This window comes from Salvia splendens, chromosome 4 (genome assembly GCF_004379255.2).
Source record: "Salvia splendens isolate huo1 chromosome 4, SspV2, whole genome shotgun sequence".
In the NCBI taxonomy this organism is placed as follows: domain Eukaryota; kingdom Viridiplantae; phylum Streptophyta; class Magnoliopsida; order Lamiales; family Lamiaceae; genus Salvia; species Salvia splendens.
The window spans coordinates 36033493-36061345 of NC_056035.1; the positions used below are offsets into that span (position 1 = coordinate 36033493).

At 36.7% G+C, this 27853-nt stretch overlaps 3 protein-coding genes and 1 non-coding gene across 11 annotated transcripts; 2 read left to right on the top strand and 2 right to left on the bottom strand.

Annotated features, from left to right (window-relative positions):
- Positions 1-626: 626 nt before the first annotated feature.
- LOC121801565 (GATA transcription factor 1-like) lies at positions 627-2816 on the bottom strand. Its single transcript, XM_042201084.1, has 2 exons — positions 2477-2816; positions 627-1427 (listed from the first exon to the last, which is right to left on the bottom strand). The coding sequence occupies exons 1-2, from the start codon at positions 2648-2650 to the stop codon at positions 882-884; spliced, it is 720 nt and encodes a 239-aa protein (XP_042057018.1). The 5' UTR covers positions 2651-2816; the 3' UTR covers positions 627-881.
- A 9959-nt stretch (positions 2817-12775) lies between these two features.
- Positions 12776-15089, top strand: LOC121798288 (hydroxyethylthiazole kinase-like). The gene is made up of 2 exons (XM_042197206.1): positions 12776-13339; positions 14577-15089. The coding sequence occupies exons 1-2, from the start codon at positions 12815-12817 to the stop codon at positions 14979-14981; spliced, it is 930 nt and encodes a 309-aa protein (XP_042053140.1). The 5' UTR covers positions 12776-12814; the 3' UTR covers positions 14982-15089.
- A 189-nt stretch (positions 15090-15278) lies between these two features.
- LOC121801701 lies at positions 15279-15381 on the top strand. Its single transcript, XR_006050638.1, has one exon. It is a non-coding gene; the product is annotated as a U6 spliceosomal RNA (small nuclear RNA).
- A 4522-nt stretch (positions 15382-19903) lies between these two features.
- On the bottom strand, positions 19904-23488 carry LOC121798359 (serine incorporator 3-like). Of its 8 annotated transcripts, none has more exons than XM_042197323.1 (10): positions 23406-23462; positions 22497-22885; positions 21894-21970; positions 21582-21729; positions 21461-21485; positions 21051-21149; positions 20611-20688; positions 20458-20527; positions 20208-20281; positions 19904-20105 (listed from the first exon to the last, which is right to left on the bottom strand). In XM_042197323.1, exons 2-9 carry the CDS (start codon positions 22765-22767, stop codon positions 20270-20272), a joined length of 780 nt encoding a protein of 259 aa, XP_042053257.1. In that variant the 5' UTR covers positions 22768-22885; positions 23406-23462; the 3' UTR covers positions 19904-20105; positions 20208-20269. The 8 variants fall into 8 exon arrangements, with proteins under 8 accessions (XP_042053257.1, XP_042053255.1, XP_042053256.1 ...); XM_042197321.1 differs by having other exon boundaries at positions 19904-20088; positions 20361-20527; XM_042197322.1 differs by having other exon boundaries at positions 19904-20088; positions 23406-23461.
- Positions 23489-27853: the final 4365 nt, after the last annotated feature.

A 27853-nucleotide genomic window follows, 5' to 3' on the forward strand; every position in this document is an offset into this window, starting at 1 on the left:
TATATATATAATACACTTATACGTTTAAGAACTTCAACGTCATTTCTTGTCATTTGTAATTAGTTCTTCACTAGTAGTCTCATTTGTATTTAAATTTTGTTTAAGACTTCAAGACCGCCATATGTTTTCAATTTGTAATTGTTGTAACTTGTAACGTGTAATTTGTAAACATGCAATTTCAATAAAATTGCAACTTTAGCCGTATTTTTTTCAATTTTATTTACTCACATTGCATACAAAAACAAACTTGAAAAGTGTAATTTAATTTGATTAAAATTGAAAAGTTGAAAAATGCAAAAAAAAAAAAAAATCGTCGAACCGCCGAACCGGCCCGGAACCGGCGGTTCAAGCCGAAAACCGGTGGTTTTGAACCGCCGCGTAACCCGCCGGTTTTTTGAACCGGAACCGGAACCGTCGGGAGCTAGGCGGGCCGGTTCAGGTTCGGCAATTTCTCGACCCTTGAACCGCCGGTTCGTGCCCGGAACCGGCGGTTTACGACCCTTGTGCATGCCTACTTCGAATGGTCATTGTTGCAAATCACGCTTATTTTTTCCACAACCAAGTAGTAGTACTACTTATACAATATACATTCAACAAATATCGAAATATGTATGATCAAAGCATTCTTGAAGCCTGAAGGAAACCATGAAACCACTAATTCAAACAAATCTAAGCCTAATACAACTCCTCCCTGGTAGATTATGATTATAAGAACAAACCAAATAGCGCGGTAAAACACTAACCATCTAATCCATTACAACAAACCTCGATCTAATCCCATAGAAAAAACAAATAAAAATCCTTAAACCTAAGCTAAATTATGCCAATTAGCTCAAATCCAAACAAAAACAAGAACTCCTCTCCCTCTTAATTCAAAACCCTCACACTGTGGTTGCAAATTGCGTCTTCCGTCTCATCTCAACAACCCTTCGATGAGAATTCGAGTGCAATTTGCTCGAAAAAGTCGGGCTGTTCGCCGGCCGGTACTCCGGCAGCAGCCGCCCCGACTTGTACCGCACTCCGCAAGCATTGCACAGCGTCTTCGGCCCCATCGGTCCGGCCCGCCACTGCGGCGTCTTGTCTGATTGGCAATGCAAGCACCTCCGCCCCAACCGAGCGCCGGTCCGGGGCAACAACCAGGTGAGTTGACCCAACCACATTGCCTGATCGGGTAACTCGCCGTAACTCGGCCTTGGTCTCCGCCTCCGACCATTGGTCCGGGGTCGGACGGGGACTTTGAGACTGCCACAGCAGCTCGCGGAAGCGCTGCCATTTCCGTCGCTGCTGCTGCTATTCTCGAGGACGGAGCTCGGGCTGTGGTGGTTCACCAGGAGCTCCGGGTTGTCGGACAAAATGCCAAAGCACGTCTCCACCGCCGGAAACTCGTCCTTGTTCGACAGCCATTCCAATTCCTCCTCTGCAAACTCCTAAAACATCAACATGTATAAGTAAGATTTAAGTATTCCAAGAATTACATGATCAAAAGAGCTAAATTGTTTAATCTAGAAAGATTAGTCATGTTCAGTTTGAAAGATTATAATTTAATCATATAATAATGAGTCATGACCACTCTTTCCAATTAAAATAATCTCATATCTTAATCTTATATAGATAATCATATAATAATGAGTCATAACAAATCATCAGCACCATATTAGTTAAAATAATCTAATAATAATCTAATGAACCAACCAATTTTATTAAAAACCGGCCGGTCCTTGAGTTAACTCACTGAGTTGACTCAAATGAGAAAATGGCCGGTTATATTTGTCCCGAGACAAAGATGCACAACGAACCTGTAATGAGGTGACTCAGTTTGAACTTTGAACAGGGTGCTATCAATAATAATAATAATAATAATAATAATAATAATAATAATAATAATAATAACAATAATAATAATATACTAATAATATAATAATAATAATAATAATTATTATTATTATTATACTAATAATAATAATTATTATTATTATACTAATAATATACTAATAATAATTAATAATTATTAGTAGTATATTATTATTATTTTTATTATTATTATATGTAGTACTGCTACTATGTGTTATGTGTTGTAGTACAACTACAAATGCACAATAAAGTCAAAATATTCCAAGTAGAGAAACACATAGAATAATTCACGGCGACAAATTCGACTCATCAATTATAGAGAAAAATAGTATACCTCCATAATTAAATTTGATTTTATCATACACGAAATTGGAAAAGACACGAGCATCGGTTTTAAAGCTCAATCACGATAATCCAATCACCAAAAAAAGGCAAAACGATTTTCACTAATCATTTAATTTAATTTCGAATAATCACATAAACTTTTAGTTTATCAATGAAAATCGATAATATAATTTCTCAAAAGCACTCCTTCCTCTTTTCCCCCTTCACATAAGTTACAATAAAGTTGAACGAGGTAACTCGCCCGAGTCAACTCAGAAAAATAGAAGTGAATGAAACTTACAGGAAATGAACCACTCAACAGCGAGTCATCACCAAACGCCGTGGTTATGGAAGACGAAGAAGAGTGAGAAGTTTTGAGGTCGTAGACTTCTTCTTCAGTTTCACCGCCGAGAGTGAAGTCGAGAAGGTCGTCGGAGACCTCGAAACACGCCTCCGCGGCGTCCAAAATCTCCATAATTAACGGCGTTTGCGAGGAGAGAAGGAAATTTTGGGTTCGAAGAGAGAGAGAGGAAACGCCTCTACTTTTTCTTCTCTTGTTGTGTGGGATAAGAATAGAGGTTATTATCGAGGAGAATTAATTGAATTAAACGAGGCGCAGATTTCTCTTTTCTTTACTTTATTCGAATGGATGTGAATTTTTTGACTGTTTTCTGATGTTTATATATATGGATGTCAATCGGGCCGGCCCTTTTCGGGTTGCGAGTTAATCGGGCGCGGATTAATTGGGTTGTGGTTTCTTTCGGGTCGTGAAAGTTCAACCCTAACCCTAAAAACTCAGGTTTTGGGCTAGCCCATCGAGTTGCAACCGATAAGATTAACAACCGATCAATCCAATAAATAATGACGAAAAATTAGTTATATAGTACATAAAATGTAAAATATTTAGTTATGATAATTTGAGATATATGCTTAACCTCAATCATAAACATGATCAAATACTAATATTTGAGATATTTCATGAAATTTAATGCATATTTTAGAAATTTAAATATTTTTTAAGTGAAATTGAAGTTTTTATTTTATTTATCAATTATTATATTAGTAAAAAATAAATATATAATTTGTGTATTTAATATAAAATTAAAAATTATTTTTTAGTTATTTATATTATAAAATTAATCAATGAGGTGTCGAATTAGGAGTAAAAAAATAGAATAATACTCCCTTCGTCCCATAAAATATGGGCGGATGAGATGGCACGAGAATTAAGATAAAATTGGTAAAGTAAGAGGGAGGAGGTGAATTGTATGGAAAAGTAAGAGAGAGGTGCAGAAAGATAGTTACAGTAGAGTCAGTGGATAGTGTGACCTATATTATTAAATTGATATAACTTTCCAAAAATGGAATGTATATATTTTTGTTGAACGGACGAAAATAGAAAGTGCACATGTTTTTATGGGACGGATGGAGTAGAAATTTTATCGGGTTTTCGGGCCAGCCCATCGAGTTTTCGGGTCTGGCCCTAACGGGTTGCGGGTTAGTCGGGTGCGAGTTAGTCGGGTTTTACTTTTATCGGACTAGAAATTTCCAGTTCTAACTCTATATATTTGGCAGGCTATTCGAGCCAACCCACAAATTGCGGGCTACATTAACATCCCTATTTATATATATAAAAAAGATTGATGTAATGATGCTACAAAATTATGTTATTGTTTAAAATAGAGTGGAGTATATATTTAGATAATATTAGAAATGAATTAATTAAGATTTGTGGTAATATTTAAATGAGACTAGTTATTGGTAGAATATTTTAATTTCTTTGCACAAACTTTTTTTTCTTTTTAAAAAGAGAATACTTTCGTTGGTGGGTAATTTTTTTTATTTTTTTTAGGATCAACGATGGTTCCCCATCTACCCCCCGAAGTGACTCGGACCCCCGGCATAACGGTCAGAGGTAAAGCGTCTTACCACCGAACAGCGCTTCGTTGTCTGGGTGGGAACAAACGAGTCCACCTACCTCCCCCAAGCACGGGTCCTGGCCACCCCCTCCCAAACATGGGTACAGGCTACCACCCCCAGCTCCTGGGTCCAGGCTAGTGAACCCATCATTGTCTGGGTGGAAACAAACGAGTCCACCTACCTCCCCCAAGCACAGGTCCAGACCGCCCCCTCAAATATGGGTACAGGCTACCTCCCCTAGCTCTTGGGTCCAGGCCAGTGAACCCATCAACCCCAAGGGAAATTAATCCCCAAGATGCGTCTCTCAAAGGTCGAACTCGTGACCTCCGGGACGGACGCGGTATCCGGTGCCTCTTTGCACAAACCTTGAGGAATTATTGCATGCTATTTTAGTGTACATGTTTGATTATGCGTGCCCTCTTATAATATTTAACTGATTTAGTTATACTTTTTTTTATCTATAAAAAATAAGTTTGTTTATTATTTTAAGATATTTCAAAAAAACAGTTTTACCGAAAACTTTCTATCTCATACTTTATTAATTTTATTTTCACTAATATTTTACCTTTTTCTCATATATTCTTATTTTATTCATTTTTTATTAACACTCATATAGTTCATAAATGGATTTTTTTGTGGATGAGGGAAATATCTTTCTTCAATTTTTTTGTTGTATTCAGTTTTTAAAATAGGGAAGTGACAAAAAATGATCATTACTATTGGTTGTATAATTTGGAGAAGTATTTTAGGAATGTCAAATATTTAATTACATCATCATGAACCATAATGTTTAATAGTGCATTACTAAGGAATATCGAATGTGTAAATTTGCTAATATCTTTTTCGAACTTATATTAGGAATATGTAACAGAGTAAATGTCGCATCTAACATGATCTTTTCACAATGTTCACAACCTTTAAAATATTTGCATTCATAATTGTAGTCTCATTTCGAATTCGACAATAATTAATTAACACTACAATATATGTTATGGTCACCTTGACTCCTGGGGCGAAATTAGGGGTGCATACTCATCGGGTCAACCCCACCCGGCACATGATTCGGGTTTTGGACATAATATAAAGATTCAAAATTGTGATGTTTGATGGTTGGATATATATTTTTTTAATTTCAGTCACGATAAGAGTTGAAATGCTTATTAGATATTGAATAGTTGAAATTTATTCTAAAAATTGAATTCATACAAATTTCAAATAAGTTGAGTAGATTCTCTTCCACCGCCACTATTTAAGAATTTGCCTAAAAATGACTGTGGAATTGCTAACTAGATTTAAGGTGTGGGGTGACAATATAATCTTTGACTGCCTTAGATATTTTACTAACTAAGCAATGTTTACATAATTACATACTCCATATTTCATCCGCCTAAAAGTTGTAGCACAGCTATTATATTTAATGTCTTTTAAAAATATAGCCATTCAAATGTCATTTTGAATTCTATGTTTCAGGCTTCTAAAGTACTAGTACTTCTTATTTATATAAAAAAAATCAAACTTTTTCTATTTAGTAAAATTGTTATTAATATATTTAATCCATTGAAATTACATTTATTAAAATATGTTCATCCAAATTTATTGTTCACGTGAAGATTAAGGATTGATTCCTTCGCATCTCAATTTGTAGATTCTTTCTGATCCGTGTTTCTTTTTTTCTCAATATCTATTATTAATGCATTGGTCGAATAATATATATAAACAAATGAAAAAAATTGTACTCCATAAGATATAAACAAAATTATGTAAAACACTCTTTATGACCAAGGCAGTGTTATTTACTAATGTTATTTACTTGTCATGCATGCACTTATCGCGGACGGTGGATTCTTCTAGTTAAGAATGAAGTTAAAAAATTTACTACTACTTCCCTCTGTTCCGAATTAAGTAAGGCTTTTCATTTGGCACAAGAATTAAGATAAAATATATTTAGGTTAATGAGGAGATAATAAATTAAAAGAGGCATAAGTAGAAGGGAAAAAAAAGAAAATAAATTAAAGTAGTACTCTAAAAGATCAAACAATTAACAACAAGGATGATTATTATAATTGTGGCCATTGTTCTATGTCAGGAGGTGCAACCAAACAAGTTTCTTCCAAATGGAATACAATCACGAAATTAGAAGTCTGAAAAAACATTACAAAATGTATTAGTTAAATAAAAGAAAATGAGAAGTTGACAAAGTTTTATACTATAGTTAAAATGTCGAGTGACTGGGCCGCTGTAGGATTTGGGTGGTAGTTTACCAAACATTATGTGAATATGACTTGTATTTAACTTATGTAATTTTTTATTAGTAGTGGGTGTAAACATGTTTATTATTTTGGTATTTTTTTTGTCTTTCTTCTACCTGGATTGAGAAAAGTCATGAGATCTAGATTCTAGACTTGATTCTCTATCACGGGATAATCGCACTCTTTGGCATTTGTCCACACCAAGTAAGAAATATGTGTAAGATTAATTATTGTTGAGATAATACGCGGACCATCATGATAATTTAAGTGTGCTACCAAATGATTATTTAGTCCAAATAACTATCTTAAGCTCGTATATCCTACCAAAAGGAGCCTAGAGTAGAGCAGAGCAGAAGTAGAAAAGATACATGCATACATACTATAAAACGGTTGAAATGTTATAAAAACAATTTTATAGTGAAAATATATAAACTCGTGTTCGGCCGCTTACACCCGAACTCTACATTAATATGATGTTGTCCGCTTCGGGCAAAGCCCTCACAGTTTTGTTCTTGGGGAACTCCCCCGCAATCATCCCCTCACAGACTTGGTTTAGGGCAGGGCCTATGTGGCCCGGGTTCGATGAATTGCACTTGCAAGTTCTCCGATTTCTCTATGTGAGCTCGACCTAGACATGTGGTGACCTATGACCTGTGTGAGATCTTGGTCTTGGTTTGAGGTGAGGATTGTGGGGGAGGAAACCATATCCCACATCGGAGAGTGATTAAAAGTTGCAAGCATATATATGGACTACCTCAACTCTATTAGTATGAGGAATTTTGGGAAGTACTCTAAGAGCAAAATCGTGAGGGCAATATCATACTAATGTGGAGTTCGGATGGATGTGCATCGCTGAACCCTAACACTCGTACTATATTTTACCATATATAATTCTCGTTAATAGTAAAATCAAGAAAATGCAAGAAATATCATAATATATACATATTACTTCCTTCATCGGTCATAAAATATCTTATTTTATCATATTTGAATGTCCACCGTTACATGTTTCTATTGACTTTTACTATATTCGGTAAGTATGTAACATATATCACTAAATTATTTCACTCGCATTTCATTCTCTTGCTGCAATTATGATTTGATAGACACATCACGTAACAATATGTCAAAACTATTAATATATACTCATATTTCTTTAACATTTTCCATCTACTAACTTTTACATCTATACTTTTTTACATTTCTTAAAACACAAAATGAGATAATTAATAGCGAGCAAATGAAATATTTGTCTCTTCTACGTTGTACGCGCTATGACTGTTTTCATCCGAAGTTCTAAACTTTTGACCTTTTTTCTTTCTAATAGTAGTAAATTTTATATACTAATAACGGCATCATTAGGTTTTGGTCAATCGACTTATAATTTTTATTAATATTAGTATTACCCTAACGCGACCTTAGTTAATATATTCTTCCGCCACTTTGATGATTTTTATAAGTACAAATAATTTATTTATAACATTGTGAGTTAAGCATAGAAACGAATTTAGAAGATTTTTTTCTCGTAATTTACTATAGATATAAGGAGAATTTCTAATAAAAATTCGTTTGAAGTTTGAACCTTCTCAGAGTAGGACTGTAGGAGTATATAATAATGAGCTCCATAAATTCGATCGGTATTTTATTTTAGTTTTGAAAATCATGTGCTCTCACGTCCAAGTGAATTAGTGAAGGAAAAAGTACTATCAACTTTTTTTTAATATCGAGTCTTCTAACAAAAACTTTCTAACCTTTTAAGGGCGTATACATAATATTAATTCAGTATTTTCTTCCCTAGTGAGCATTGTCACCTTTTTCTATATCAATTGAGTACAACAAAACAAAACAAACTTGTAAGGCTTATTCAACGAAAATAAAAATTAAGAAAATTCATCAACTAAAGCTTCAATGACCTTAAGCATTAAATAAAATCTATAAACGGAGTAATTATTAAGAACAAATGCATTTGCCCAAAATAAAAGCAAATAATTTTTTCCTAAAAAAGCGAAGTGGTTGTTTAGCACACTAATTCTTGTGATATTGTGCAAGAATCATGTGAGACACGTAGGCCAGCCTTAGTAGTGAGTAGGTTACAACGGGCTTCTTGCTAATAATTTCAACTACTGCTACTATTTTATTTTTCAATTTTTTAAAATTTCATTCGTGGACCCTAAAATTTTATTTCAATATTCCAAAGAGAGAGCACATGATTTTCAAAAGTTTTAACTATTTTGGGCAGTGGCGATCCATAAATTTTTATTCGGAGGTGCGATAAATAGATATATAATACGTATCTTACCTAAATTATTTGTGAAAGGTTTGATTCATTTTTTAAAAATATTTTGTTATACAATAATCATATATTTTAAAAAACCAATAAAATAGAATAGTAAAAAAAGAGAAAAAAAAAACGATTAGTACAAGAAAAACGTAAAAATGCATGTAGAAATGAGCAAAAATGAAAGTAAACAAATTAAAACACATACAACAGCTTCCGCAGAGGTTCGCACCTAGGTCTCCGAGTTAACAACGGTTATACACTACCTCTGCACCAAGAAATCTTTAGGTCTACATTCGCCTAAATCTACTTAAATCTAAAACGTCAAATATCTGAGGTACAGTTGTACCCCTTTGTTATACATTGGATCTGCCACTAATTTTGGGAGAATGGTATCAGACGAGCTTTTATAAATTATGAATTAGTAACAATTAAAGTAGATTCCGATTTTATTTATATATATTCATATTTATTTGCTGCACAAATCAGGGCGGGTATTAAAAAAAGTATGAACCCATAAACACTATTTTCTTTAGAAAATAAATGCCATTGTGAAACTACTGTGAAATCAGTTATTATTAGTATCACTATACGTTAACCAAATTAACTGTCGCTTGAAATAGAAAGCTATTGCCAAAATTAAGAAAGAAAAATAACCCACTAATTGGAAGCGACAAAATAAATTACTATTAGGATTATAAGCATTGATTTCGGGATGAGACACGATTTCACGCTGACACTTATCTTTTCTAAATACACAAAATGCTTCCTTCAGAGCCTCCGCAGCGCCGGGCATCCCGGCGGATGTCGGATCGGCGTGTCGGACGTCCGCCATTAGGCAGAAACCCGGCGGACGCGGACGTCGCTTGCGGACACCAAATTTTCGCGGCTTTCCGACGACGTCTGTCGTGACGTCCCGATTTTTTATTTTTTTTTATAAAAAAATTCTATATATACTGTTCGTTGAACTTCATTTCATTCGCACCACTTGTTTTAACGAGTTTCTCTCTCTCTACTTTCATTTCTTTTGAAGATAAATGGAGCACCACGATGGTGATTCCCCCACCACGAGCGAGTCGCAAACGCCGACTTTGCCCGTTAGAGTTGGGGGAAATGCGGGCGGAAGTGCACCGATGCCCGGAATGGCGCCGATGATGCCCCAACCCCAAATGGCGGGGATGATGCCCGGGTACTACAATATGTACCCCCTTGGTGTGCAGAGATGGGTGGGATGATGCCACAAATGCCCCAAATGCCCGGGATGATGATGACAGGGATGATGACAGGGATGATGCCGCTGCGAGGGGAGCAGGTAGGAGGTCCCCCAATCACCTGGGGACAATGTCTATCACCCCTACATGGATTTATTGTCTAGTGATTCCCCCCCAGAGTATTCCTCTGGAGACTGAGTTCACCGGCATTGAGACTTTCTCTTTTGATGAGTTGGGGCTATCTCCGGTCAGAGAGTCTCCCACTGAGATGCTACCGGCGGCAGGGAGAGGGAAGGGCAAGGGCAAGGGAGAGGGCGAAGGCCTAGATCAGTGTAGTCGAGGATCCCTACGTCGGGGCTAACCAGCATATCGACAGAATGTGGTGGCGCATTAGCCAAAGCTACCTCCAATTCAAACCGCCAGGTGGGAAGCCTCACGATGGAGAGCAATGCCGGAAACAGTGGGAGCGGCTGAGGAGGCAGCTCAGCCGATTTGCCAGCATCTACCAAAACAACCTCCGCACGGCAACCAGCGGCATGTCCGCAGATGATGTGAAGCTTCTGTCTCACCAGCAATTCCCCGACAGTGAATTGAGTTTCGGGGAATTCAAATATTGGGAGGTCTATCTTGTGGTGCAGACTTTCGCCAAGTTTAGTTCGGGTGTTGAAGCTGGCTGGCCGAAGTGGACGAAGATCAACGCCTCCGGGGAGTACAGCAGCAGTGCCGGTTCCCACGAACTCCCTGACGCCGAGGCAGAGTTCCCGACCCCTCAATCGTCTTCCCGCCGCCGTTGCCCGGTTGGGTAAAAGACCGAGATGCGGATGGCTAGGGGAAACGCCAGCGGGTCCCCCGAGGTCCAATCGGTAGCTCCTTCCCAGATCGATCCCGAGCTCCCCTCACTCGCCCGCATACAGTAGCATGAGACCCTGATACACACCATGGAGAAGTGGTATGCAACGACTGACCTCTTATACAAGTTGATGCTGAAGGATGTCATCGACAGTATGCGGCACGATTTGGGGATGCCATCCCTGCCCGTGAGTGATGTCGGGACCGGCCACGGGCACGATGGGACTGGCGGCGGGGACGACGAGGAGTGAGACGGGGGCCGCATTTGTCGAAGCTTGAGGTTTTTTTTAACTATGTATTTTTTATAATAATTATGTATGTTTTTTTATTTTAAATAAAGTGGTTGCATTTTCTCCGTATTCGTGAATTTTAATTCCGTAAATTGTTTAATTTGGTGAATTTGTGAATTTTTATTATTGTGGATGTCCGTCGGGATGTCCGTCATTGTGCAGTGGGATGTCCTTATGACGTGGCAGTGGAATGGAATGTCCTTATGACGTGAAAGGAGGTGTTTTTGGGAAGTCCGTCGGGATGTCTGCCGGGACATCCATCCCACTGTGGATGCTCTTAGAAATTAATCATTCTATCACTATGTATAATTATTTACTACTACTCCATTATCTTTATTAAAAAACTAAAATATCATAAATTCAATAATAATCTCCTAGAAAAGTAAACTATACTCTCTTCAAACCCCATTAATTGTCTTACCGTTTTTGTCCATCTTCCATTAATTATCAATTTTCACTTTTTACTATAAATAATAAATAAATGTTATACTTCAGTAACTAATTTCACTCATATTTTATCATTATATAAAACTAATATATAAAAATAGAATTCATATTTCATTAATTTTTTCAATCTACTTTTCTTTAAATTTCTTAAAACTCATATCGAAATCAAAATGGACAATTAGTAAGGGACAGAAGAGGAAGTACCATCATCATCTTATACCGAGTATGCTATGCATTGATAAATGTTATTGTACGTTTGTAACTCGGTAGTTGATTAAAAGTAAGAAAATTAAGTTGAGATTTAAGAACTTATTTTGTTTAAAAAACTTATATTTTTAGCATATAAGGTGGTAGAAAGCGTGTTTTTCATACATTTATAAAGAGCTTATAAGCTTCATTTGTAAGTTGTTTGAAAGACTAAGAGCCTCAGACAAAATACCCTCTAAGTCATATATGTTCAACAAAAAACAAATTTGAAGTGCATTTATATTATTAAAATCAGAACATGTTAAAAGAAGACTTTGAATCCAAATAATTGGTATTTTCAAGATTCATAAACTTAAGCTCGTGATACATTAATTCCACTAAGTACAGTATATCACTTTTCTCCTAAGATGGAGATACACTACTTTTTCTTATTTAATAGTATTAAATTAATTTAATTATCATCATGGCAGATTTGGGTGGTCCTTTCCTTTTTCAATAAATTAAGATAGTTGGCTATGATAACAGTGAGCATTTTCTATAAAAAAAAAAAGAAAAGAAAGAAAAAGAAAAAAAGCAGCGAGCATTTCCTCTACAATGCGGGCCTCTTTTATTGTCAAGTCTTGACCCATTATCAGAATTGTAGTTGTTGTCGACGGCCCGGCTCGTTTCGGTGAAGGTAATCAATATCTCCAATCCAAATATATATGGTTTTGTATTTAAAAATATAAAAATAGTATTTACTTCCCCGTCTCTTAAATTTTGTCCATTTTTTCAGAAGTTAGGCAGTTGTATTTACTTCCTCCGTCTCTTAAATTTTGTCCATTTTTTTTTTCATTTTTATCCATTCCACAAAATTTTTCGCATTTCACTTTTTATCATTTTTTTTTGTAGTAAATCTCATATTCTTCTAACTCATTACAACTCACATTTTATTATAAAACTAATATATAAAAGTATGACTTACTCTCCACTAATTTTTTCAACTCACTCTTTATTATATTTTATAAAACCCGTGGTAGTTAAAGTGTGATAAAATTTAGGGTAACTATTTTGAAAAGTTAGGCCCTGAAGTGAGATTAACGGTACTAACAATTTATTAACTAGGTGTAATAGTTGTACTTACAATTTTCCCCTTCCATAAATTTGATCGTCTCTTTTTTGTCGTAAAAAAATCAAAACATTGGAGAAATGCACACAACTTGTTACGGCGGCGCATCAGAGACTGCCATCGCCATAGACGACGAAACACTCAATCAACCCGAAACCGCCGCCAACGACGAAAAGTCTGAATCTTGGTCCCAGCTAGCGTGGACCCACTTAGAATGCGTACGGAATTCGTCTTCAGCGCCGCTAATCCAGTGCATCACAAACCTCGTCTCCATGGATTTGGTCGCCAACGTCCTTCTCTCCGCCGGCGCTTCTCCGGGGATGATACACTCAGTCGAAGAGATCCCAGACTTCACGCCCAAGGTCCGCGCTCTCTACATCAACGTCGGAACCCTCACGCCGGCCTGGCTACCGCCGATGAAGATGGCCACGGCCGTCGCCAATGACTCCAAAAGGCCGTGGGTGCTCGACCCCGTCGCCGCCGGAGCTTCCGCTTTCCGGCTGAAGGCTTGCTTGGAGCTGCTTACTCTTGGGCCCACTGTTGTTAGGGGCAATGGCACTGAGATTTTGGTGCTTTTTAATGGCTCTGCCAATGCCAATTTTAAGGTAACAATATATAAAACACAAACTTTATTTCCTATTTTAATTGTAGATAATGTTTGTTGCATCGCTTTGCTATGTGGAGTTTGAGCTGTTTTGAAGAACTAAGTATGATTGGTATGTTATGCAAAACTGATTTTGTTTGATTTTTAAGTATAATACAGTAGTTCTTGAAATTTCATAGGAAATTCAAAATTGTGATTGTGTTGTATAATCAAAGTTTTGCTTCTTCTCAAATGGCAGTTTGGGGAGTTTATCATCCACTGTTTGATGTTATATGGTGCTTCAGCCTTTAATTTTTTTCTTTTTAAAAAGAGGATTAATAGTAGTTACACAATTACATGTTGAATAAGTAGAAGACAAGTGACTTACCAATACCAACTATGCTTCAATCTATCTGTTTCTGGGCTTCTAGAACATTCCAATCAGCACCAAATCATCTATTAAAGCATGGATATTGTGGAATCCAGTTAACCAGATTTGAAGCCATTTGTAACCAAATCATCATCTCATAAGTAGCTGCTGCTGCATTAGCAAAGTGAAACAGAGTGAATAACGCCTCTTTCAGAACATTCGCCATCGCATTTCATGTACTCTTGATTCTTTGCTTGAATACAAAAGTCCAAAACTAGTTATTTTCTGAGATATGATCATGCTGCTGTAAGATAAGAGGGAGTCTTTCGATTTAGAAAGTCGAACCCCTCCTTGAGTTTGGTCCGTCTTCACCATAAAAGCGACAAAATAATGGATTTGATCTTTAGTTCTTAGGATTGCCACTCCTTTCTTCTTCTTGATCACTTCCCGAAAGTTGAGTTTTTCGACTAGTTTGATCTTCTATGGAATCTTTGTTTATGCAACATTGGTACCTCTGTGCCTTTGATCATAGTCTCAATTGCTGGTTTAGCAGAATATGTTTCCCTGCTGTGAGATTAGTGTCTCAAAACTTCTACTTTCGGAGTTAAATTGCTTTAATCAATCAGAAAAGCTGCATATATAGGTGCAGAAAACTTGATGAACAGATTGCGGATATCATCACAAAGCCTCTAAGTGATCAGCTCTTCACTAGCTACTAGCTATAGAGAGCTGTCTCGTTAGTCACACTCTAATTGTGAGGGATCATTAGTAGTTTGAGCTATGTCGCGCAGAATTCCATCCAAACCAAGAGATAACTACTAGTTCCTTGTTCATCGCAACTACAGTTCTTAAAACTTTTGAATATGTCACCTTTTATGCTTATGTACAGGGCGCGGACAGCATGCATGAATCAACGGATGCTTTTGAAGTAGCAAAGTCCCTGGCTCGGACCTATGGTTGCATAGTTGCAGTGTCTGGAGCCGTGGACATAGTCACGGATGGGGAGCGCGTCGTGGGTGCCAAAAACGGGGTTCCTATGCTGCAGAAGATTACAGAAACAGGATGCGCGGTGACAGCCCTCATTGCTGCTTTCGTGGCAGTGACTCCATCACAGCCGTTTGAAGCCACTGCTGCTGCACTGTCCGTGTTTGGCGTTGCTGGCGAACTAGGCATGTGCTCTGCTGGAGGTCCGGCCTCGCTGCGGATGCACTTGATTGACGCGCTTCACAGCCTCGATCGTATTGCTGTTCTTCAAAGAGTGAAAATCGCCAACGTTTCGTGGTATGTATCATAGGAAGGAAAGCTGAAAGATGAACAATGTATATTGATGTTATGAATCTTATGATAAATAAAGCTTCTGCATCAATGGTTATGTTTTCTTTCCATTGATTTGATTTGTTGTTTTTTTATAACTATATCGATCAGACAGCAGATATTGTAGTTCTAATAACCTTGATTTTTCTTCAATTCTTAATTTTGCAGTTGAATTGAGTTGAGAAATATTGGGAAATTTTAGTAAAGTTCTATCCCACATCGAATACTTACGATATTTTAGTGATGGTTATATGAAAGAATGCAGCAAGTAATAACTGTCCCTTTGGGGACATCCGATAAAATTGGAACGATACAGAGAAGATTAGTATGGCCCCTGCACAAGGATGACACGCATAAATCAAGAAATGGTCCAAATTTTTTTTATTCTATTTTTAACTGTCATTTTAGACCACAATTCTTTCTTTATTTTTGTCTGTGTCATTTTAGACAACAATTCTTGATTTCTTTCTTTTTTTTTCTCCCTATTTTTTTTTCTCTCATTTTAGACAAATAAAAAATAGAGCAAATTCTCTGTCATTTTAGACGACAATTCGTTTTCTTTACATTTCATTTCTGAAATTAGGATTTAGTATTAATTCTTTTTAATTACACTTAACCAACAAAAAAGTAAATATCGAAAATATATTTGCATAAATAAATTAATCGAATCCCAGATTCCATGTAAGAAAAAAAATGCTATCTAATCTAATAAATATTAAATGCACAAAGATCCCAATCAAAGCAGTAATTGGAGAAATAAATTATCCTGCCCGATAATATTAAGCCTGCAATATTGCCCAAAATATTACTTTTATACTTTGGGATTAATTGAGAAATATATATTTCTTTAAATGAATTTACATCAGTCATATTTGAATTAATTGAAAGTGGATATCTTTATTTTCCAACAATACCAACCAAAAATCCCAATCCTTACTGAATGCCACTTTCTTATCTTAATTCCAAATTTAATTTGAAAATTTCCTAAATCATGTGAGTATTAGCATATCTTCGGTTACCCTCAACTACTAAAAAAGAATTAATTTCATATTTTTCATGTTATATATATACAGACAGGGGTTCTCAACCATCAAGCCATATACTTATCAACTATTCTTAAAACTTTATTTTTTAGGTGACATGTTGTATTATTCCAACTTACTAATTATGTCTACAATGGTCCTCCTCCGCACCACCGTGGCTTCTAATCACGAGGTTGGCGGCACCAACGGCTGGACCGCCGCCGGTACAGTCGATTATACCAACTGGGCTTCTACTAACAACTTTCAAGTTGGCGATCGATTAGGTCAAATTCTATCCCTCACCTAATATTCTACTAAAATTGCATCTATGTATAATGTATGTACATCCCCTTGTTCAACTATATTACTATATAATTATTGGAAATCTACCTGAACTTTTGATATTAATTTTGTATTGGAATGAGTATATTCCAATTTTAAAAAATAACAAAACTATGTAGGTATAAGGCCATAAGTAAACCGACGGGTTGGGATCCCCAGCTGTGGAGGGGTGCACCGCAGGGGTGCTGTCCCTCACACCCATTATTATATTAAATTTTTTTTTAAAATTTAATTAAATCAATAAAATATTGGTGTGAGCAGCACCCCTGCTGTGCACCCCTCCACAGCAGGGGATCTCATTCCTAAATCGACATAGTTTTCGGGTACAAATTTTAATTTGATGGAAAACAAATTGGGATGTTGCAATTACAAGGAAAAAAATGTTTAAAAACTAGTGTTATAATGACGCATTTACAAACGGTTAGAAGATTGATGGTAAAAATTTATGTATGATATGTAGTAGTACAATTAAATAAAAGAGAATTGGAACAATGACAGATTTCAACTACAATCAACAATTCCACAACGTGATGGAAGTGAGTCAGCAAGATTACGAATCGTGCAACTCGAGCTCGCCTATTCTTACCTACACGACGGGTCATGACTCGGTCGAGTTAACGGCCGCCGGCCGCCGCTACTTCATCTGCAGCACTCCCGGCCATTGCAACGCCGGACAAAAGCTTTCCGTCGTTGTCCACTGTAAGCACGATGACGACGAACCTCCGCCGGTGCCGGACCACCACAGCAGCTCGCCCTCAATGTTCCTAAACAACATTTCTTTACTTAATGTGCTTTTATGCTACATTGTTTGGCATGAGTTTATCTAGTAATGTTATTTTAGATTGTTTCATAATATTTCATAATTAAGATTTGTTATTATTTCTATGTTTCCATTTTTAGTTAATAACTATTGATTAGGACTAGTTAGTTTCTTGTTAATTGAGTCATTTTTTATTTTAGAAAGTTTTAAAATAATTGACTGATCTATATTTTGGCAAAAAATAATACTCTTTCCTACTTAATCATATTCATATATTCTATGTTAATTCTCTCTTATTTTATTAAGAGAATGTTAGATTCAAATGTCCAGGGAGTCTTTTATGAGATCGTAGACCACGTAATCCATAAAAAATGATCAAAATTTGTATTTGAACACCATTAAAAAACAACTCCCTAATTTTGCCGCAATTGGAATTTAAGATTTCAATTTTTTCATTTCAGTTCATTACCAATATTGTCTCATTTTACTTTTATTATATATATTAAGGTCATGCTTGATACTCCATGATGGAATAGAATCAAGAGGGAATAGTGATCTAGGAAAACCACTACTTAAATGCATACCTAGAGAACACGAATTTAGTTAACTATAAGAGTGATTTAGTTCACTACAGGAAGGAGTGAATCAAAACGTCTTTACAATGAACTAAATCTTTCACGAAGTAAATACTTCACTATGATGGTGTTTTGGTTCACTCCTTTCTGTAGTGAACTAAATCACTCTTATAGTGAACTAAATTGCTCATATAGTGAACTAGATCATTTTGATCTAATGGCTGAGATTTATTCTCTAGTTATACACTTAATATTAGTTATACTTTGATCATCTCTCTCTCTCTATATATATATATAGGGATGTATTCATTTCCTTTTTGCATATTTCCTCATTTTTCCTTCTTGATCTCAGCCCCACGATTTTGTCATCTGACGGTTAGATTGATGCCACGTGTCATTTAATCATGCAGATTTTCAGTTGAATAATGCACACCGACTAATAATGCACCATTATAGTGTAATAATGCAGATTTTCAGTTGAATAATGCACACCGACTAATAATGCACCATTATAGTATAATAATGCAGATTATCTGGATCGTTGATGAATGAGATCTAACGGCCCATATTAAGAAGAATAAAGGATCTAAGGGATGAATAGGAGAATAACGCTCCCCTATATATATATATATATAAAACCGTCGGCGGCGTGCAATAGGCTGCCGCAGTTGCACCCCGAAGAAGCTAGAGATGTCAAATGGGCCGGGCCAGCCCAGCCCACCAATGAAATGGTGCGGGCTTGGGCTGGGCTCAATAGAACAATCGAGCTCCAATTGGGCCATTTTACAGCCCAGGACCGGCCTGAACCCACCAGGCCCATTCGAAGCCCAGCCCAGGCCCAGCACGAGACACTGGAAAGGCTGAAGCTGCTCAAGCCACTGTGGATCAAGTGAAAGTTGAAGGGATACTAATGTAGCAGTGATGAAGGTTCCCTTATTACATTAATTCTCCAGTTACATTCTTTTTTCCTTCTTTTTTCTTGATGCAGGTTTAACCGTTTAAGCATATAAGTAAACCTTTTTCAACAATTTTCTGGCAAATATATAATGTGTATGATGCTGTAAGCTATTAATTTTATATTTAATCACTGATGCTTCTCCAACGGTTTTCCATATGATTAAAATTTGGTACTCTCTTTTTTGCCTTATCGGAAGGTATTGATTAACAAATCTTAATAGTAAGAGTTTATTTCACTAGAACTGTCAATACATATTTAAATATGTCTCGACCAATCATCAATTTAACACCCTAAATCCATTTTTTTAAGATTAATTAATGTTTAATTAGCACAATTTAAAAAAATTACTTGGCCCAGCCCGACCCACTTACCTACTTGGGCCCGGCCCGCACAGATATGGGTCTGATCCGGGCCAGACTTAAATTTCGCTGGGCCTCACCGGGCCAGGCCCACTTGACATCTCTAGCCGCCACCAGCCCTTCCTGGCCGCATTTGCAGCGTCTCTCCCCCGCCGCAGCACTCCTCCGTTCAGCAATAGGCGCCGCGGCGGCTCTATTATTGTGGATACTTTAATTTCTATCGCTGGACTCTTCGTATTTTATTTGAAAAATTATAGCATCAATTTATGGGATATAATTGTACCTGTTTTCTATTGTAGACATGGTAATGGTTTACAAATTCTGTCCACGTCTGTCTTTAATTGTAAAGTATACTATCATACGTATGATTAAGTTTTTCATTAATGTACTTTTTTAAATATACTCTTTGTAAAACAAGATTGTAATTTTATTTTTATTATAGGCTTCAAGTCTTCAAGATATAATTTCTTTTTATTATTCTATGTACAATTTTTTTCTTTATTCTAATATAAGTAATTCATTCTTTTATAGAGAGAAAATTAATGAATGAGAAAATGTGTATATATATAGGGAGATGATCAAAATAAGTATGTGTTTAAATCCAGAAATGCAGACCAAATCTCAGCCCTAGGATTAGATGATCTAATGGTCAATAATTAACCAAAAACACGGAAGGTCATAATTAAGCAATTTTAGGTCATATTATAATATTTGGATTTAATGTCATACTAAGATCGTTTTAGGTCATGCTTTGTTAGCATGACCTACAAATTACCTAATTATGACCTAAAAGTGCCCTAATTATGATATTGTTCTGCGTTTCTGTATTTAAATCCAGTTTTGCATAGATCAAAACCCTATATATATATATATATATATATATATATATATATATATTTGTGCGTATAGATATAATATGAATAGAGTTACATTACAAGAGACGTATATTACATTTTGCATCAAAATTCATGGTCCAACATGTACTTCTATTTATCTACACTTGCTCTGTGGTCTCCTCTTCATGGTTCATTACTTTGGTTTCCCTCAATGTTGGAAATATCAACTTCCACACTGCCCAATTTACAAAACTTCATCCCATCAATCATCATCACAAACAAAACAAGTTAGAGAGATAGAGAGAGAGAGAGAGAGAGAGAGAGAGAGAGAGAGAGAGAGAGAGATCAACATACTGTATATTGTGGCTGCAAACCATTCATTCACAATCTTCACCCATGTACTAGCCCACCCCACATCAATACTCCATCTGCATTTTCTTACACATTTGTGTTAGGAAACACACACACACATATATAACCATGTCAAGAAATTATTAACTAACTTACTAACTAATATCCGTATGGAAGTAGACCATACGGTAGACCAACCAATATGAAGTAGAAACGCAACGAGGATCAATCACATAAGTGTGTGAGATCTTACAACTATAGTAGACCAACCAATATGATGTCCACTTTCCCTCTCATGGCTGCATTTCTCAGTAGCAGGCTCACTGCATTCAAACATGACAAATGGAGATTTGATGATTTTGTTGTTTCTCAAAGAATACAGATTGAGATATGAGATTTCTATTACCTTCTGATAGCGCTCCAACAGAGGAAAACAATGTAAGAAGCCATAATCCCTGATGACAGCAGGCCTCTGTTCACCTGTCTCAATCATGACAAGAGTATACGGTATATCTATAGATACGTTCTCTATAAGAATAGAAATCAGAAACATGTTGATCAATTTCTTTAATTTCTATAATCTTTCATTGAAATCGTCTATTAAACACAGTATAAAGTGATCAATAATCAAGATTAACTTAAATGATCAATAATCACCAACGACAAAAGAAAGTACACCTAAAAATCATGAAAAGCTACGTCATGAATGAGGATGTTGGAGTTGGATATTTATCTAGAAACGATCTAAATTCGATGCAGGTTCTCAGATGGTTCTCTTGATACTTTTTTCTCAGGGAAGATCTTTCGATCGGAATCGAGTTAGGTTTAAGGAAGGTGATCTTGTACCTAGATTTGTTGTTGTTGTTGTTGTCATCTGGCATCCAATAGTTGTTCCACCATGTGATAAACTCAATCACACTAATGAGCTGAAGAATTAAAAAAATCCTGCAACATGTGAGTTGTTACATCAAATAAAGATGAATATACATTATTGCATCAGAGTGCAGAATGTAAATCAGATATAAAAATAATGAATTGTTTTGGTTCCAATACTTTGTTAAAAGTCTTAACAAAAACACCTAATTAATCTTCAAGATCTAACTGTTCTATCTACACATTGTTAAAATTCACAACATTTCATTGCTTTTTTGCCACACATATCAGTTGATGAGAAACAAATTAAGCAGTAATTTAGCAATCTGCTGGCATAAGAGATTTATTTCTCAAATCAAAAGTTCGAAGGAGCGGAAGATTACCCTGCACCAACACGAGCGAGTTCACCTGCAAAATAAAAGAAATATGAGCAAACAATTCTATTTCAACTCTCAGACAACTAATTCGGGAACTTTAGTTTTTTTCATAGGTAAATAAACATACCGTATATTTGAATATAGTCCGAGGGAATCACGAAGGAGATAAGCAACATGACAGACTTCAAACCCCACCATCCAGAATGCCACGCTGCTCGTACTTGATACAGTTTGCTGATATTACACATCGTCAGAAACATTATAAAGAAGAATATCTAAGTCATATATGTCAAGGAAAATATCATCCCTTACATCCTCACTTTACGCTACCAAAAGATTACACTAAGGTGTCTCTCATAACAACTAACAAAATCTTCCACGATCATTGAGTAGAAAAGATGTGGTATAAGATGAAATGACAAGGAGTGTATAAGGATACGAAGCATCCTAAGCTGACGCGAAGCACTCCCATTGTATGATAGCATTCTCTCTCCTGAGCCCCGCAAGCTCTTGAATCTGCAATACGAATATTTAAAAAATAACTCAATAATTAATCAATTATTTCTGAATCAGAAGAACCAAACATGCAGAGCACAGCTCCAGATATATAAGATCAATATATTTCAAGAATTAAAAGGCAAGTGGGATTTCAATAAGGCAGACGTAACTATTCCCATCTAATTGTTACATATCCAATTTACTGTTGTAAAAAATGCTAGAAGAGGCGAAGCCACCCAAGTCGAGAAGTCTTCATATTCAATAATCAGATACAAGAATGAAGCAAACTAAAATTTTCAACATATTCGAAGGACAAAAAATCTCAATCAATGATGCTCTCTCAATGTAAACTCGAAAGTACTAATAATCCTAGCATAGAAGCATACACCAAAAAGCTTCTAGCAAGAAAGCAGAACAACAAGAGAAACAGAGAAGCAACAAAAGATACAGTATAAACAGAGGGAGAATAACAAATTTTGAGCAAATGTGGTATAATTTTCTCTCCTGCACAACATGTGCAAACGAAAGCAAACGCAAAACTCACAAGGCAGCATAGGCAAAATCCTTTCACCATAATCTCTAAAGAGCCAAGCTATAATATTTGTCAACAGAAACACGACACCATAAGCATATCGAGCCCTCAAAGACTTCTTCTTCCTGGCAGAGCACTTAATATCCTTCTGCCCCAAACCAGGCAGTTCTTCGCCATGGGATCCTCCATTCCTCCTCGTTGAAGTCCTTATCGTTGCAGGGTCAACACTCCGACCTTGCTCGTCCATCCTATCGAGAAAATACCAGCCACTTCTGCTAAACATGATACATAACACTACTGATCAGCAGAAATGCACATCATTTTTCACTAAATTGGAAGCACATTCCTTGATCAATTCTTCCACAAATAGTGGTGAAATTTTGCCAATAGCTGCTCTTTATCTTGAAAACAAAAAAAAACAGTCAAGATTCCTTCTTATAGCCAAGAAAAGTATATATCTGTGAAATGTTCGTTATGTTCAAGCAAGGAATAAGTTGGTTGATTCAAGTAAATCTTTCCTCTCACTTAAAATATTATAATTATATAGTACTCCATTAATTAAAGAATTAATTAATTGAAATGCAGAAAACTTCAGGCTTTCATGGAGTAGCCAAGAATTAAACCCTTCTCAAAACTTCCAAGATTGAGCAATGTGTAATAACTTGTGCGTGATATTGGAGGGACAAAACAATAGTCAGATTACTCAAAACATATTTTCAAAAAAGACGAATTTCTGTTGGCCTAAGATTTGAAACGAACAAGAAACGGCAATTTCGTAAAATGTCACATTCTTGTCAAGAAAGAAAAGCCACATGGTAAGAAAATCATATAAACCCAATCACAGCTACGTGAATTCTTGAAAGTTTAAATCTTGCATAAGTATGAAAATCAACAATGTGAAATCTTGAAACTGGAACTTACCCTTTTTTCCTTCTCTCAAGATTCTTGAGATTTCTGGGAAGAATGTGAAGATACAGAGAGTCACATCATCAAGAAAATGCTGTAAATAAGCTGCTAGGAGTAGGAACTCACTTTTTTGTTCTTTAGACCATCCACAATAGGCGCCCAGCGACCGCCCAGCCGAGCGCCGGCGCTGGGCGGTTATGTGGGGCTGGGCGGTCGGCTGGGCGGTCCGTTCGGCGCTATTGCAGTGCCCGGATCGCCCAGCGCACCGCCTAGCGCGAAAAAATAAATTTTTTTTTTCGAAACACTATATATACGCGCTTTGTTCGTCATTTTCATTCGCACGACTTGTTTTAACGAGTACTCTCTCTATCTTAATTTCTGTTCAAGATCAACAACGCAAAATGAGTAATGCTGGTGGTAGTAGTGGTGGTAGCGGAGGGGATGCTGAGGAGTACGAACGTCGAATGGCCGAGGCGTTGGACGCCTATACGACCAACGCGATAAACCAATGGATGGAAAGGGCCTTGCAGCCGGCGATACCTCGACCTCCCCCAGTGGTCCACCGCCGCAGTGTGATTGATCGGGATCACGTAGCTGCACATCAGCGCCTATACGAAGACTACTTCGCACAGGTGCCTCGGTTCAACGCCAACTTTTTCAGGCGTCGTTTTAGAATGACCAGGAACCTGTTTATGCGTATTGTCAACGCTTTGGAGTCTCGATATCTGTATTTCCGCTTCAGACACGATGCGTCTGGCAGACCCGGCCACACACCTATTCAAAAGTGCACTGCGGCAATCCGGCAGTTAGCCTACGGAGGCGCGACAGACATGTGGGACGAGTATCTCCACATCGGTGAGACGACTGCCTTGCAATGTCTGAAGAATTTCTGTCTGGGAGTGATAGAAGTATTCGGTGATCAGTATCTGCGAAAGCATACCCCCGAAGACTGCCAAGATCTGTTGCGGATGCACGGGAGTCAGCATGGATTCCCGGGTATGTTAGGCAGCATAGATTGTATGCATTGGGACTGGAAGAACTGTCCCGCAGCCTGGAAGGGGTTCTACACGTCCGGCTATAAGGGAAAGAATCCCACGATGATCCTGGAGGCCGTAGCTGATTACCGGCTTTGGATTTGGCACGCGTATTTTGGGATAGCTGGTTCGAACAACGACCTCAACGTCCTCAACTCGTCGCCACTTTTCAACGAGCAGTGTCAGGGCGTCGGTCCGGCCATCAGTTTTGTCGCCAACGGCAACCAACATGATATGGGCTACTACTTGGCGGATGGGATATACCCTAGGTGGCCCGTCTTTGTGAAGACGATCCGATGCCCAGGAGATGCGAAGAAGGCCTACTTTGCGGCACGGCAGGAGTCGGCGCGCAAGGACGTGGAGCGCGCATTTGGTGTGCTCCAGTCTCGATGGGCGGCAATTAAGGGTCCAACCCGTTTGTGGGATGTCCAATGCATTGCTGATATCATGTACGCATGTATTATCATGCACAACATGATTGTCGAAGATGAAGGTGGCGAACTGACCAATTGGGTCAACGACGATAATGAAGTCGGTCCAAGCCACGGCGTGGCCGCCCCCAACGTACGGAGTGGGGTACCTCACGATGAAGCCGGCCTCTTACAAGCACACGCCGACATGCGCCAAACGGCGGCTCATATTCGACTCTAAAAGGATTTAATTGAAGAGTTATGGGCACGGAGGATTGACCGCCATTAGTTTTTTTTAATTATGTAATTTTTTTAATTAATGTACTTTTTATATTTTATTAATATTAGTGAATTTTCTCGTTTTTGTGTCGTAAATTTAATTCCGTATATTGTGTGATTTTTAATTATTTCATTTTGTATATATTTGTTAATAATGATGTGGATAGTATGTGGCTGGGCTATGGCTGGGCTATTTGCTTGTTTTGATGATGTGGCAGGAGGATTTTTAGTGCTGATGATGTGGCAGTGGCTGGGCTATGGCTGGGTTATTGCTGGGCTATTCCTATCGTGGATGGCCTTAGTAGAAGAAAAAGAGTGAGAAAGAAAACGAGGGCCCTAAAAAATGAATCAATTAACAACCCACTTTTGTCACATCACATGCATAGCTTTTTCGATTTGTTTATAAATTGAAATTAATAATGGATTTCGAAAGTCAGCTGCAACCAATGTGTACGCAGCAGCAGCACTTTGGAGTTAGAGCCTCTTCCACAAGACCACAACTCTATAATCTCTGCTTCTTGGATCCATTGATTATATAATTTCATGTGTTTAGATTTTGCATATATTTTTTTTAAGTATTGTTTTCTAAGTTTAGCGCTCGTGACCTCAAGGTGTTAAAACCATATTCCACAATTATTAACTGGGTAATATTTCGAGTTTTTTTCATTACTTTTTAGAAAATATAATCAACATTTATATCTATAGCTTATAAAATAATATTGGTTTATCTATTGTATGTCTATTTTTCTGTATTAGTCTTATATGCCATATAATATCTATTAAAATATAGATAATTCATAAAAAAGTACTAATTCGACTTATATATGAATTGAGTTTGCCTACTTTAATACTTTTGTGCATGATAATTAAGTATTCATAGTAATAACCTAACCCAAAAGGCTTGATCAACTAGACCTCTTAAAGAAAAATCTCAAACACGAACATGAACTCGACCTGCTAACCTGTACCCAATTCGCATATGATATGAGCCCCGTTAATCATATAATATAATTTTGATTGATAGGACGCGATAACAATCTGAACTTGATTTTACACGAAGTGGCAGAGCCAGAAATTTAACAATGAGAGCGCAATTTTTTGTTAACAATTGTTTAGTGTTTTTGGTATCAATTCATATTAAATAGCTACGGCATGAGCAATAAAAGGTCTCGCGCGAGAGAGATGGATGATGAAAATAATTAGAAAATGAAAAATAGAACTATAAATACATATAAAAACAAAGTCAATGTTTAGATTGCAAAGATTATTAATTAATGCATGATCTTAAATAAAAGATATTTCATACTAATGTATAAATAAATATTGTTGTGGCTTAAAAATAAATGATACTCCTGTATAATTTATTTACATATTTATGAGATATAAAAAATATTTATTCTTTGAAATGTATAAATTAAAATGTTAAAATGAGGAGTAGTATTTATTTACATATTTAAGGGATTATTGATTTTTTTTCTTTGATATGTATAAATTTAAATTTTAAAATAATAATAAACTATAACATAAAAGGAAATTATGCATAAAAAGAGAAAATAATAAAAAGAAATGAAAACTGCAACTTAAGAGTTTCAAAATTAAGACCTGTGATGTGAGAGAAATGGAACTTCCGGCTTCGCCGGCAATCTTTTTGGAACAAACTCTACACATATACTCCTCTGTCCCATAAAAATAACACACGAATGATATGAAATGTAATATACAATTAATAAAATAAGAGAGACAGAAAGAAAAAGTAATTAAAATATTGTTAGTAGAGAAGAAATAATCTCACTTTACTAGAAAAGAAAAAATTATATGGCAGCATTATTAACACTTTTTTCCTTCCTTTTTGTGTTTATCTGTTGTACTTGATGTTGTACATATGATTTTGTGAAGGGTGATGGAAGCATGAAGAGCTCAAGGGTGAATCACGCTGTTGATTTGTGGAGTATTTGGCTTGTCACCTACTCCTTCCAATTAATACCAATAATATAATGAGCACATCAGCAAATAAAATTGTTGAATTAATTAGTGAAACCTTATTTAATAATGATTAGTATTTTTTTAGTGGCTCGAATCTTGGCTTGAGTTATCAATATCCTCATAGTATAGTCGAATGTAGTAGTGGTACTAAATAATGAATTTTACCTTTTAATAATGAGATTAATTAATTAAGTGACGATTAACTCGTTGCCTCGCACAATATGTTATGCAATTTTCTCAGTCATTGATTTGACTACATAAATTAAAATATTGTAAGGAGGATTTTAAATTTTTAATAGATAGAAACAATAATTTTTTTTCAGGGTGATAATTTTGAAAAGATGTCTCCATAACCTGAAAATATGTGCAATTAAGAAAAAATTAAAATTGTGAGGAAAAAGTAAGACTAGATTAAGGGCATCCGCAACCCCGTCTCGATCTCGTCTCGAAGAGAAGACGGCAGCGAGACGGCGATGGAAACTCTGGCGGCACCGGCGGCTATGACTTGAACACGTTTGGCGACTGGGGGGCATGTACAATGTCTTGGGTGCTTCTGGTTCCGGTTCGTCGACGTCGGGCACCCAAGGCTCGTCGACGCCAGCGGCGTACCAACCACCCTATTTTGATGTGGATGCATAATCTCGTCCCTCCGCCCCAAGGTATGGGCAATCACAGGGATTATCCCAAATTAGGGAGGATTTTCCGGATGAACCCAATCCAGAAGGAGGACGAGGCGGTGGAAGCTCCGGGGGTCGCG